Genomic DNA, 13,815 nt, shown 5'->3' with positions numbered 1-13,815 from the left:
TGCTTTGCAACTTTAGTTTCCAAAGGGATGCTGCTGTTCATTTGGCCTCTGCCAAACATTTCCCCCCATGTAGTTGTAAAAAACAACAACACATTCTTGTTGTTAATTGCTGTTGACTTTGACTTATGGTGACTCATTGCATAAGAGACCACCAAATCATCCTGTTATCAATAGCCCTGCTCCAGTAATGCAGTGACTGGAAATTCACCTGTTTGTTAAAATACATACTTAAAATGCTACATTTCATTAGGGCAAGGGCGATTGCCTTGCTTTAGATCCCATGTCAAGAGAAAGGTAGGATATAAACCTAATAAATAAATAATCATATCTGAATGTATCCAAGAGTGGTATCTCTCCCTTTTTAGGGAGGGGAGATATTTTCCAGTGGGGGGTTTAAGAACAGGCTAATTTTGTCCACCCCACTATAGATAATGCTGGGGCACATGGATCATTAGATCAACTCATCATAATTCTCATCATAATTCTTAGCTACCTGCATTCCTAAAACAGGAAAGAAAGTCTCTCTGCCCCATATATATAATTGAGTTTGTAGGTCTTTAAATGGAATTATGACCTGCCTTGTGACAAATGTGATAAAATAGCTGTAAAGCTATAAAAATGCTGTATGAGTAATAAACATTTAGCATGTATGGCTCTTATTCCTCCAAATTAAATTCCTGATGTTTAAGACCAATGGTTTAAGCAACTGTGCTGTTGGCTTGTTTTTATCCTGGAATCCAACCAGTTCTTATTCATTTTTTTAAAAAATGCATCGCATAAATAGTGTTGCTTTTCCTGCTTGTTCCTTGATAATTAAAGAGAATTATACCTGCGTCAGGCATACATCTTAAAAATTTGTTACATTGTTAGTAGTGTTAAAAAGTAATATTCGAATCAATGTGGTGTATGGATTTTTGTAGTTTTTCTACTCACTGAGGCATGCAGTCAATACCTAATTTCTCTGGAGATATACTGCGCTTAACATATCGAGCTTCTTTTAAATACTCTAGGCCTTGCACACCGAGTGCATAAGACCAGTTTTAATTTGCCATCATTGATGAACATAAGAGGAATATGAACTGTCTTAAGTTAAATTTGTTCCAATATGTGTATATTGGGACAGGTTGGGGGAGGCAGGGAGAGTTCAGCTACTGTCTTCTCGCCGGTTCCTTTTAACAAGTAAATTACATAGCTGATGCCAACAGATTTGCTCCTTTTCTGAGAGCTGGAAACCAACATCTCAGTATGCTTTATTAATTTGAAAAAGCCCATGCTGTACCACATTCATTCAGTGACATAGCAGAGGTAAGAGGGCATTTCTGAACAGAGGACTTAAAAATGTACAGGGAAAGCTATTGTGATGTAGTGAACTTGCATGCAGTGGATACTGTGCTATGGAAATTGGAAGCATTTGGCTCCTCCTGGGTTGAATCTATGCCTGCCTGCCTGCCTGCCTGCCTTCCTGCCTGCCTCCTTCCTTCCTTCCTTCCTTCCTGACCTCTTCCCAAGTACATGGACTCAAGGTGGCATAGATTAAAATGGATACAGATGTTTCACTATACAGTACAGAGAGAGAGAGTGTGTGTGTGTGTGTGTGTGTGTGTGTGTATATATATATATATATAGAGAGAGAGAGAGAGAGTGTGTAAAAACACACAGAAAGGTATTGTTGAAATAAAACTAAATCACCCATAGAATTTAGCTCAATTGAAACCCTGTTCATTCAAAAGAAAGCAAAAGAGGGAATTTTATTCATGATTTGACTGACTTCCAGAATGAAAACACTAAATAAAATACAGATCCCTCACAATTTCTAGCAAATAATAATAATAACAATAATTAAAAAAAAACAGATATAACACAACAGTAGATTACAACCAAAACAGCTGGCTAACACACCCTAAACAGCCAACTGGCAATATGCAATCAACAGAAAAGCAAACTGAACAATATTTATATATCAGGGTTTTGTTATTGTTTTGTTTTTTCTAAAAAAATAAAAGCTGATCCAAACATCTTACATAACAAAAATGCAATTTAAAAACAAACAATATGATATTAGTATGTGTATCCACAATACAAAAGATCCACATAAGACAATATTGAGAAACAACATTATAAATCAAAATCCTGGACTTATACTTTGAAAGGAAAGGAAGACTGCTGCTATATGCTGTGGCTGCTGCATGGGGGCGGGGGGATATATAGGTTGCATGTAGCCTCCCCATCCATTTTTGTACACCTTATAGCCTTTTAGTTGTCCAGGTTGCTGCTTTTGTTGTTGTGTGACTTCAACTCATTTCCAACTTAGATGAGGGCCTGTGGGAGAAAGCCTCTTCAGAGACAATTTGGAATACTTTATGAGGGAGAGGTGCTTGACTTCAAAACTGATAGGCTTCACAAGCTTTCCTTTCCCAGGTTGTTTCTTGGGATAGGTTGTTTCCTATGACTATCTGGACACTTGGCCAACACCCTGATGTTCTTGATGGTCTTCTCCGATCCAGGAGAAAGTGTGTTTATGTGGATGGTTCCCTCAGTCCAGCTAGTAGCCTAAGCAATCAGTATGAGTTCTTCCTGAGCTGCAGCTGAAATGTTGGAGTCCAAAGTTATGCATGATATTGGAGCTCCGTGCAATCACTAGTATCCTTGGGTTCACCAGAGATCTGCCTCCTCCTCCTTTCAGGATTTCCAGTTCAGACCTTGACAGATCGGCTGTGCTTGCTTGACCAGTGGGAACACAGTTCTGTTGCAGTATGTGTGGCTGTTCCTGGAAGTCTGTTTATAAGCTGCCATTTCTGGCTGCCTCTCTATATTGTTATTTCTTGTTCTCCTGTACATGACTGAAAAATGCTATTTAAAGCCAATCTTCATATATTGTACTCTAGGAAGGCAGCGAAAATTCTTCTGTGAAATCTCTTTTCTTGCTCCTCTCTGCCTTTCCTGCCCAAGAAAAGTCAATAATCACCCACAGAAGGTGTTGCTAGACATGCTTACATTTTTAGACTGGAACAGCTATTTTGTACATGTTGCTTTAGCCTCACCCTGACTTTACAAAATGTAATTTTGCTTACAACAGTGCAGGTGTAATCTGGTTAAACTAAATACAGAAATAATTAGCATCTTCACATGTTTGTGGCAGCAGAAACACTATGTAGCTGATATATCTATTTGAGAGTATTCTTACTTAAATACTTTTAATGAGGAAGAATGTTTAATCGCCATTTCCTGCCCAGACTTCAGAAGAGCTTAGGCATCTATAAATCTGGACTGATGTGCATAACTGTATGCATGTGTAAAACAAAATTCAAAATCCACAAAAGAGTGCCTTTATTGGGCAACCAAAATGCAAAACATATCACACAAGCTTTTCATCAGGCAAGAGATGTTTTTTAAAAAATACAGGAGGGAAAAGAAGTAACCGTGTTGGGGTCAGAGGCTTACATTTTGTATCAGATGTTGTCTACTGTAGTTCAGTCAGTCTGGAGGGATCTCAGTGTAGGATGCTGCCTAGTGCATGGAAATGTTATTATGGACCACCGCTCCTGAAATCCCCCTAGTCCTGCTACTTGTGAGTTGTAATTCAAAAAGTAACTCTTCTCAAGCTCTACAGTTGTCCATCCCCTGGCCATCATGTTTCTTGAGCAACCCAGCTCTCATTCTTATCTTGTTTTAGGAACTATATCCAGCCGACATAAGCAGGCCATAACTGTCAAAAAGGTTTGTAAGTACAATATATACTCAACATAAGTCAACTTCATGTATAAGTCAAGGGCTTGTTTTGTGGCCAAAATTTTGAATTTTGATATGACCCATGGACAAGTCAAGGGCAAAACTTAGGGGCATGTTAAGGATGAAACAAAGGGAAACAATGCCAGAGGTTAAGCTGCTGGAAACAGGCACAACTGTTCATACTCACCGTAAGGCTGGATGGATGAGGAGGGAACCACAGTAAAAGTTGTGCGATATATAGGAGAGGCAACCAGCAGGGCTAAGAAAGTGCTCACATCTCTAAAAAGTTGTAAAGGCGAAGCAAAGAAAATGGTGACTACAGTGATTATAGTCTTTAATTTTCATGTGATAACTTTGCCTGATTTTAACTCAGCAAAGCTGGCAAACATATACAAATGTCTTATTCAGATCCTTCATAGTCCAGTTCCCCTTGGCACTGCTTTGAGAGGGAGCACCAAAGAGCTTCTACCACCACCATTTTCCTACCTAGACATTCAAAAAGGTCAGAAGCGGTGCATCGGCAGAGAGACTTGTAGGGGTCATTGCTTCTTTTAGGTGCTCCTGAGATAGACTAAGCTTCCACTACTTTACTCCGAGAAGGGGATGGTACCTTTTTTTCCTTTTTTTGAAGAGTTAAAGTACAGTACAGTGGGCCCGCTATACACAGCTTTAACGTTAAATGGAATGTTAAGCCACTGGAAACAGAAAGGTGTGTTTACCACACCAAATGTGGGAACACTGCCCCATTGAAACAAATGGGGTTTGAGCATACGCTCAACAGAATGGATCCCCCGCATATGGGGAGGGCCCACTGTACCTGCATTGACCCATGGATAAATCGACCCTGTTTTTTGGGGGTAAATTTTTTTATTGAAATGCATAGACTTGTACATGAGCATGTACAGTAGTTGCACTTCAGTTAAGCCAGATATTCACATAATAGCTTGATGTGATTAGGATAGGCATCAGCTATAAAATGTACAACTTTAAGATTTATTTTGAAATGTATTTAGTATGTATTTAGTCTACTGCAACACTGCTTCCACCACGCAAAATTATTTATTTGGCTTAAAATGATGATTGAAGAATAATGCTACTGATGAGCAACTGCTACTTTCCATAGCTTTACTTGGGAACATTTCATCCTCAGAGAAATTGAACGTAACAGGATTCTAAATGAGAGTTGGCCTTCCTGTTGGTAAAAATATAGGACTATAAAAGTGACAGATTATAGAAAGAAAGCACTGGACTTTTCAGACATGAAATTATCAGAATTCTCACTTTGTTTATGACATCTTAAAAATGAAGCAACATGTTCTTTCCCCCCTTCTCTGAAACACAACACTCAAATTTATCTCTTGGAATTGATGGGGAATCTCAGTAAAGCTGTTTCTAGCTGTTTTTATTCCCCTCCACACACACATCAGCATTATGATTATTTGTCAATATTTCTGTTAAAACAATATAAACATTCTGTCCTCATCATCAGAGGAAAGGCAGGACAAAATGTAATTCAATCACCTTGACAGAAAACTATGAAAATGTTGTTGCGGGGTGTGGATCATGACAGAAACAAGCCATATGGAAAGGTACCTTTCTATTTGCTTTTTTAAAAAGTCAAGATCAGGCAAAATAGCAAACTGGCACGTGAGAAGGGCTGACAGTGGCACACACATCATCTTTGTGTTTGGTTTTAAATTGGTTTAGCTTTCTAAAGGGATTTGTAATCATTTCCTCTCTCTTCCCAAACTATTTTCACTCTTTGGCACCTTGAATACTTATTTTTGTGTGTTTTTGGTCATGCGTACCAGAGCTATAGTGAATAAAGAGAACAGTAAACACTTTCCTGAGCTAGCATAGTATAGTGGTTTGAATGTTGGACTAGAATTCTGGGAGACAAAGGTTAGAATTGCCACCTAGCCATGGAAACTCACTGTGTGGCTTTGGGTAAGGCATACTCTCTCAGCCTCAGAGGAAGGCAGTGACAAATGTCATCTGTATAAATCTTGCTATAAGGAGTCTACTGTTATTGGAGTCAACTAGAAAGGTACACAAAACAACAACATTGTTTCCTCACTGCTAGAGAATGGAGACTGCAGCAAATTACATGCCAGTTTCCAAAGCATCTTTAATGTTCAAGTTTAAACTTAGAAGCTACAAAGAGAAATGGGTTGTGTGGGTATAAAATTTAGGCGATTAGAAACATAAATTTGCTGAAGTTACAGAAATGGAGAAAATTAGTCTCTCTGAGATCTCTTTCTTCTGCATATTTATTTGCAGTAAGTTAGTCTGCATTTTCCTTTATATCAGATTGCATACCAAGGGTGTGTGTGAGAGAGAGAGAAAGAGAAGGGGAATGGGTCATTATAATTCTGACAACTTTTCTCCAGGGGCTAGCTATGCAGCTCCTATCTGCGGGGGGTTTTTTTTGGGGGGGGGGGGGGAGGAAGTCGGAGAGCAATCCTAGTTGGACATTGAGATGGCAGAAGCCAGCATTAAAGGGAAACATTTTGTCACATTTTCACCGTTGTAATTATGACTCAAACATCAGCAGAGTGGCAACTTTAAAAAAAAAAAGATCAGAGTTTTATAGAAGAAATGGAGCTTTTGGATTTAGGACACAGTGGAAACTAGTATAAGGATATAAATGACACCCATGGGGATAAGATGGCATCCTGCTAGATTGAAAGGCCTTTCATAATCCAATAGCATTTAATAGAGAGAGAACATGTAAGAACATATGTGCTTTCATCATGCTAGAGAGGGGTGTGGGGGGCTGTCCATGTTTGCAAAGGGGGAATTAAGAGGAACAACTTCTTAGGAGTTGAGGCTGCCCTTGAAGAAGACTTGGAAAATGCAACAAGAGCAAAATGCAGCAGCCTAACCGCTGTCTAGGATTCCGTAAACAAAGGGATCTTGTAGCACCTTTGAGACTAACTGAGCAAAAGATGTTGTCACATAAGCTTTCATAGACTTGGGCTTTTCAAATGAATCTGAGGAAGTTGACCAAGTTTACGAAAGCTTATGCTACAACATCTTTCGCTCAAAGATGCTACAAGATCCCTTTGCCTACTGATATTCAAGACTAGCACAGCTATGTCTTTGACGCCTACCACCATACTTCTTGTTGTGTGCCTTCAAGTTGTTTTTAACAAACGACTGAGGCAAAGCTCTTATGGGGTTTTCTTGGCGAGATTTGTTCAGAGGAGGTTTGCCATTGCCTTCACCCTGAGGATGGGAGCATGTGACTTACCATGGTCACCCAGTGGCTTTCTATATAGAAGCTTATACATCCAGTCTTAAAATAATTGCACTGGCTAGTCAGAATTCAAGGGGTTTGCAATGACACATTTGAATGGTTTTATTGTTGTAAACTGTTTAACTTGTTTTACTGCTGTTTGTAAGATGCCCTGGGATCTTTTGTTGTTGTTGTTGTTGATGATGATGATGATGATGTGTTCTTTCGAATTGTTTCGAACTTACGGTGACCCTAAGGCAAACCTAGCACAGAGTTTTCTTGGCAAGATTTGTTCAAAGAGGGTTTGCCATTGCCGTCTTCTGAGGCTAAGGGAGGTGACTTGCCCAAGCTCATCCAGTGGGTTTTTATAACTGAGCTATAGTTCAAACCTTAATCTCCAGAGATATAATGCAACCCCCAACTGCTACACCAAATGGGCTTAGGGTATTGTTTTAATAATGACAACAAGAACAACAATAACCAACAAATAATGTAATGAAGCAGCCTTTTGTAGTTAACCAGGTGTAATAAAATTCATAATATGATACTTGTACAGTTAACTGGACTGATCTTTTATCATACCCTTCCCTGGGTACAGCCTTTCATGTTCATTCTGTGGAATGCCAATAAGAGTTTGGGAAACCATCACTTTGTAAAACAGAGTACCAGGTGCCCTCTAAGTGTGTTGACTTAAAGCAGTACTTCTCAAATAGTGGGGCGTGCCCCCCAGGGGGGGCGCAAGGCTCCGTAAAGGGGGGCTCGTTTGACCTCGGCAAATACTATTTACAGTCGCGCGGGGGGGGGGGGGGGCGCGAAATGTTTTCTTCTTCCTAGGGGGGCATGACAGAAAATAATTGAGAAGCACTGGCTTAAAGTCCCATCATTCCCAGCTAGGATGGACATGGGACATAGGAGTTGTGGCCCAACGCTACAGAAGGGCATTAGGTTGTGGAAGGTTGTTGTTATAAATAAATAAATGATATCAATAGGTTAAGAGGTTATATGATAGACCTGTTTAAATAATTTGAAGTGATGTCATATTGCAGATGGATCAAGCTTGTTTTCTGCTGCTCCAGAGACTAGAACATGGAGCATTGGAATCAAGCTACAGGAAAAGTGATTTCACCGTAACATTAGGAGGAACTTCCTGACCATAAGAGCTGGTCAACAGTGGAATGCACTTCCTCAGAGAGTGGTGGAGTCTTCTCATTTTGAGGTTTTTAAACAGAGTCTGGATGGCTATCTGTTGCTGGTGCTTTGATTGTGAGTTCTTGCATGGCAGGGCATTGGACTGGATAGCCTTTGTCTTCTCTTCCAACTCTATGATTCTATGATTCTCTCATGGTGCATTTTTGGCTGGATTGATTCTTTGCCAATGAGGGATAGCAGTTCTAAATTTTGTCCCTGTTTTCGTGGAGGGGGGAAAAAACTTTCCCCAAAGTTTAAACTTACAATTGATGGTGGGAATTCTCAGATTGCTTCTCTGGCATACAAATATTGCTCATAGGAATAAATACACTGCTCCCCCCTCCCCCACGGTTTTATTTGTGTGTAATATATTGGGGAGGAGGCTCTATTGCATAAGAGTGAGATGAATATGTTTATATCCAACGTGTACTTTAGGATAACCTTTACCGGCTGCTTTCAATGCATTGTAATTTATTAATTTTTAAAAACATGTTTGCATTTAACAAGCAGATCCCCTCCCCCCCCGGTCAGAGAGCGAAAGTGTGCTTATGATTTTAGGCTAAGTGAGAGAACTTCGGTTCTGTCTTGCAGAGACGGTGCCATTGAAGAGTTCAGGCCCACTAGAGGGCACTGTTACCCTGCCTTCCAGCGTCTTGTTTCATGGAGCAGGAAAGGCCATCACTGTTTAGTCTGCTCTCCAAGGGTCTCCGCATGACCAATGCAGACCCCATGGACTTCCTGGAACATATGTTAGCAATTTAGCTGCAGACATTTATTTCTTTGTTTTACTGCCTGGCTCTTGGAGAAAGTGTCGGTGCCGGGTTATGGGCTGTCTGGATCATGTCAGAGGCCATGGGGATCCAAGTTCATGTGACAGGGCCAAGCCAAGGGAAGGATGGAGGCTGCTGTACAGAGGAGGACTGACCTTCTCTTTCAGCAGCTACAAATCCTGGCCCGTCTGTGGATTCCCAGCCAAAAGCCCAGGCTGCTCAGAGTTCTTGAGACAGCTGAACAAACAACACAATTGTGTCCATTTTCCTCCCCTGTTCCATCTAACTACAGAGTTAAATTCTTACAGTTTGCTGCTCGAAAGCAAAAAGGTGGAAAAATGCTAAACAACTACTTACTTACTTACTTGCTTACTTACTTTCTCTCTCTCTTTCTTTCTCTCTTTCTTCCCTTCCTTTTTTGTTTATTTCATTTAGCACCATCGAGACGAGGAGATTTAGAAATCCTTGGCTACTGTATGCTGCAGTGGATGTGTGGGAATCTACCCTGGGAGAAGAATGTGAGGAACCCCGAAGCTGTTCAGGCTGCAAAAACAAAGTAAAAAAGCAACATCCCAATGAATTGTTTTACAACTACTTCTGTAGGTGTTCCTCAGCACCCCTAAAGTTCAGGGCAGGTGACAATGGTAATTATAAATGTGTAAAGTACGTGTATGAGAGGGAACAAAACTGGAAAGTAGAGATGACTTCAAGAAACAAATCTCTGCTGTAGTAACTTAATGAATAGCACTAAAATTTCAGAGAACAGTAATGGTATGGGAATAAATATAGTGCAGTACAAATAGGAGGAAAAAATGAATTTCTAGCATGGGGAGGCTTTGCACCCCATAGCAGATGTTTGAAAGAGACATAATACTTAAGTTTTAACACTAGCATTTTGAGCATATTTTCTCTGAAATATGTCATGATGATTTTGATCGTCTTCAGCTTGGTAGCCTGCAGACAAGTTGGACTGCATATCCCAGAATCCATAACCATCTATCAGCCAGATCGGGGAAGGATGATTTTCATTGGAAATGTACATTTTTGGACTATATTTCTGATTGGCTATGCTAGCTGGGGGGTGGGGGGGATTGTGGGCACATCTGACTTCCAAAAGTAAGTTCCCTAAGCTCTGCTCTGTCTTAGTAGAGTGCATACTCTACACGTATAGTTCATTTCATAGTAGCCCTTGTTAAAAGAACTCAGGCTGAAGATGACGTCTGAGAAACCTTGCCATTGGTAGAAGTAAGCAGCATTATTTTAAAGAGCCAGTATGATCATGCAAAATTAGATCCTATTTTTAGTACAGGCAGTATTTCTGTTCAGTTTATGTGTTTTCACAGAATCCTCGTAAGATGAGGTGGTCATTCTGTGCCCCACCTAAAAGCTGGATTTGAACAGTCCTCTCCAGTTACAGAGGAGCCAGCGTGGTGTAGTGGTTTGAGCACTGGACATAGAGTTCAAATGCTGGCTTGGCCATGGAAACCCACTGAGTGACCTTGGACGAGTCACATTTTCTCAGAGAATGGCAATGGCAATCCCCCTCTGAAGAAACTTGCCAAGAAAACCTCATGATAGGGTTTGCCTTAGGATCACCATAAGTTGAAAACAACTTGAAAGCACACAACAACTCCAGTTACAACACTCTGTCTTCTATAGCACAGTGCAAATCTCCTTGATTGCAGTAGCTCAGTGCAGGTTGTCAGATCTGTTTTGTTGGCATAGCATTTTCACTGTATATGTACCTTCATGTCACCTGGTAATGTATGGTGACCCCATGAATTTCATACTGTAGTTTTGTTTTGCAAGGAATACTTAGAGTTGATTTGCTGTCCCCTTCCTCTGAAATACAGCTTCCAGTACCTGGTACCTTGGCAGATTCCCATGTAAATACTAACCAGGCTTCATTCTGTTTAATTTCCAAGATCAGACAGGGTCTGGTGCATTCATCATATTTAGGCTGCAAGCATTTTAGTTGCCTTATTCCTAAATGTGAGGATTGTTCTTAGCATAGATTACATACAACCCTGAGTTTGGCTTTTCAGGTAACAGAATGACTCTATTTATTTATAATTAAAATGCTTATACAGTATTTCTTATCATCTGCACTTCATGTGTTGTTGCTTAATATATGGCTTAGGTTACAGCTCATGTATGTAAGCAGCCTTAAAAAGGTTAAGAGTTAAGCATCAGCTAGATTTTTTAAAAAAAAACCTTGAAGTGGTGGTTTTTTGTGGGTTTTTCGAGCTATGTGGCCATGTTCTAGAAGATTTTCTTCCTGACATTTAGCCAGCATCTGTGGCTGGCACCCTTTCTCTGAAGATGCCAGCCACAGATGCTGGTGAAACGTCAGGAAGAAAATCTTCTAGAACATGGCCACATAGCCCGAAAAACCCACAAAAAACTATGGATGCCAGCCATAAAAGCCTTCGACTTGAAGTGGTGCTTTGCCCTTTTTTAAAAAAAAAAAAGTGTTAAAGTAAAATTTGAGGAGGCAATACTTTGGTTCAGTTGGAATAAAATAGTTGTGGCTAAATCCCACTCAAAGCGGGTTTGTTAGTTGTGACTAACTTGTTCCATTGGATCCATGCTTGTGGAGTCATAACAATACTTTGCTGGATCCGAGCCAGCGTTTGAATGCTGCATCGATTCAATGCTGAATTGCGTAATTGGATAGCTTAACTGAAAACATTCGTTTTGCTTTGTTGCTTTTTGCAATTTTAGTTTTGATTCCATTGGCTTTTGCCCCCCTGCCCCTTTTGGGTACTTACAGAAAGGTGATGGATAAACTTGAAAAAAAATAAATATTAGCATACCCTGCTCCCCCACCGCACATGTATACAGTAATTATCCCAGGCTAAAAGTACTGCCTGTTGTCGCTCCTTTGCTTTTACTAGTGGGACTTTAGAAAGCTAATTGCTCCTAGGCCCACATAGCCAATTCCTTGGTGCCCTGAACACCAGCCATGCTGCAGTGAAATGTTACAAGTGGCGAAGGCAGCAAACTTTTAAGTAGGGCAAGTCACAACAGAGGTACACAATAGGGATAGCTGATCTGCAGAAATCAATCTGCACATTCAGTTGGCAGTGGCTCTCTGCAGAGAAGGGGAGTGAGAGAGGGAGGTTAGCCAGAAGGCTGCAAATAATACAGATTGCATCTGTAAATGTTGACTTCGTCAGGTATTGTTTAAAATTTTCCCCTTTAGAACTTCAGATCATTAGAGTTCCCCACAAACCATCCCCTTATGTTCAATCAATGCAATCCATCAAGCTTCTTTATTAATTCCACAGTCAAGAATTAACCCTATGGAGAAATGAGATTTCTTCTTTTCCCCCAACCTAACACTGAAGCACCCCCTCACTAAATCAGTTATACTGAAGTGATGCATGTGTGTGTATGTGCCTTCAAAACTCCTGTCGACTGAGGGTGACTCCATGACTTTCACAGGATTTTCTTAGGCAAGGGAATACTCAGCGGTGGATTGCTATTTCCTTCCTCTGAAATCTAGACTACAGTAAATTCCTTGCCAGTCTCTCTTCCAGGTACTAACCAGGCTTGGCCTTGCTCAGCTTTCAAGATCAGATAGTATCTAGAGCCTTCAGGGTGTTTAGGTAACATGTTGTTGTTGTGTGCCTTGAAGTCATTTCTGACTTATGACAGCCCTAAGGCTTTCATGGAGTTTTCTTGGCAAGTTTCTCTTCAGAAGGAATTTGTTGTTGTCATCCTTTGAGCCTGAGAGAGTGTTAATTCCCAAAGTCACCCAGTGGATTTCCATGGCCAAACAGGGATTTTAACCTTGGTCTCCTGAGTCCTAGTCCAATGCTCAACCACCATGCTGGCTCTCACCTAGGTAACATACCATTCATTTATTTATTTTGTTCTGTAGCACATTGGTCACTGTGGGCAAGTGAAGGCAGGCTCATAGTTCTGTGATAGAGAATTCATGCTTTTCATGCACGAAGTTTCAGGTTCAGTCCAATTAAAGAACACCTGGGAATTGGACTGGAAGGAACCTGTGTCTAAGGCACTTATGCTCAATGTGGTGGCCCATGGACCAGTGCTGATCCACAAGCCATAAGCTGCCAGTACCTAGCAAGCTTCCAAGAATGAAATATACAGTTGTAGCAAATGGGCATAAATACAGTACTGGTCTCTGGGAAGGTAAGTGGGAATTGCTGGTCCGTCACTTCAAAAAGATTGAGATGCACTGGACTAAGCTGGTCTCTATCCATTGAGGTTAATGGGGTCGGCCACTGGTCAGTCCTAGTATGAGCTGGAACTGCACACATTGATTGCTTTCACCTTTGAAATACATTTTGTAAATAGTTGTTTTTGCTTTTGTTGTTCACTGTCCATACAAAGTGGTTTGGAATCTTTTGGGTGGTTATGGGTCCCTTGGAGAATACCATAGACATTGTATTATTATTATTATTATTATTATTATTATTAAGCTTTATTTCTAGAGCGCTGTAATTATACACAGCGCTGTACAAAGTCGGTAAAATTAAGGAGTATATAAAAGCCTGCCCAAGGCGTACACTCTAAGATAATAACAATTAAATAGAGGAATAGATATTACCATGTAGAAAAGAAAAGACAAATTAAAAACATCAAATATAAAAGCAGATCACATCACATCAAACATTATCAGACAGCCAGATGACAATCACAAATTCCCTGAGAACGCTTCCCTAAACAATATGGTTTTCAGCTCAGCCTTAAAGCTGGTTAGGGAAGTGATGAGCCGTGTTCCAGGAATGAGGGGCAGCAAGAGAGAAGGGACGGATCCGGGACGGGGCAGAGAAAATCCTGGGTTGAGAGAGGACACTTTGGCTACCAGAGCGGAGAGTGCGAGTAGGGATGTAGGGAGAGAGAAGATCAGTTAAATAA

At 40.5% G+C, this 13,815-nt stretch overlaps 1 protein-coding gene across 4 annotated transcripts in view; it reads left to right on the top strand.

Moving 5' to 3' along the window:
- VRK2 (VRK serine/threonine kinase 2) overlaps positions 1-13,815 on the top strand; it is a 75,494-nt gene that overhangs the window by 41,173 nt on the left and 20,506 nt on the right. For all 4 annotated transcript variants that reach the window (XM_089528863.1, XM_089528862.1, XM_089528864.1 and 1 more), the window contains one exon: positions 9,361-9,481. In XM_089528863.1, coding sequence (XP_089384989.1) covers positions 9,361-9,481 — 121 coding nt within the window. The remainder of the gene's footprint in view (positions 1-9,360; positions 9,482-13,815) is intronic.

Source organism: Sceloporus occidentalis, unplaced genomic scaffold (assembly GCF_023333645.1).
Source record: "Sceloporus occidentalis isolate IW3139 unplaced genomic scaffold, rSceOcc1.0.p SCAF_6, whole genome shotgun sequence".
Taxonomy (NCBI): domain Eukaryota; kingdom Metazoa; phylum Chordata; class Lepidosauria; order Squamata; family Phrynosomatidae; genus Sceloporus; species Sceloporus occidentalis.
Note: the sequence above shows the minus strand (reverse complement) of the source record. Positions and strands in the feature narration are given on the sequence as shown.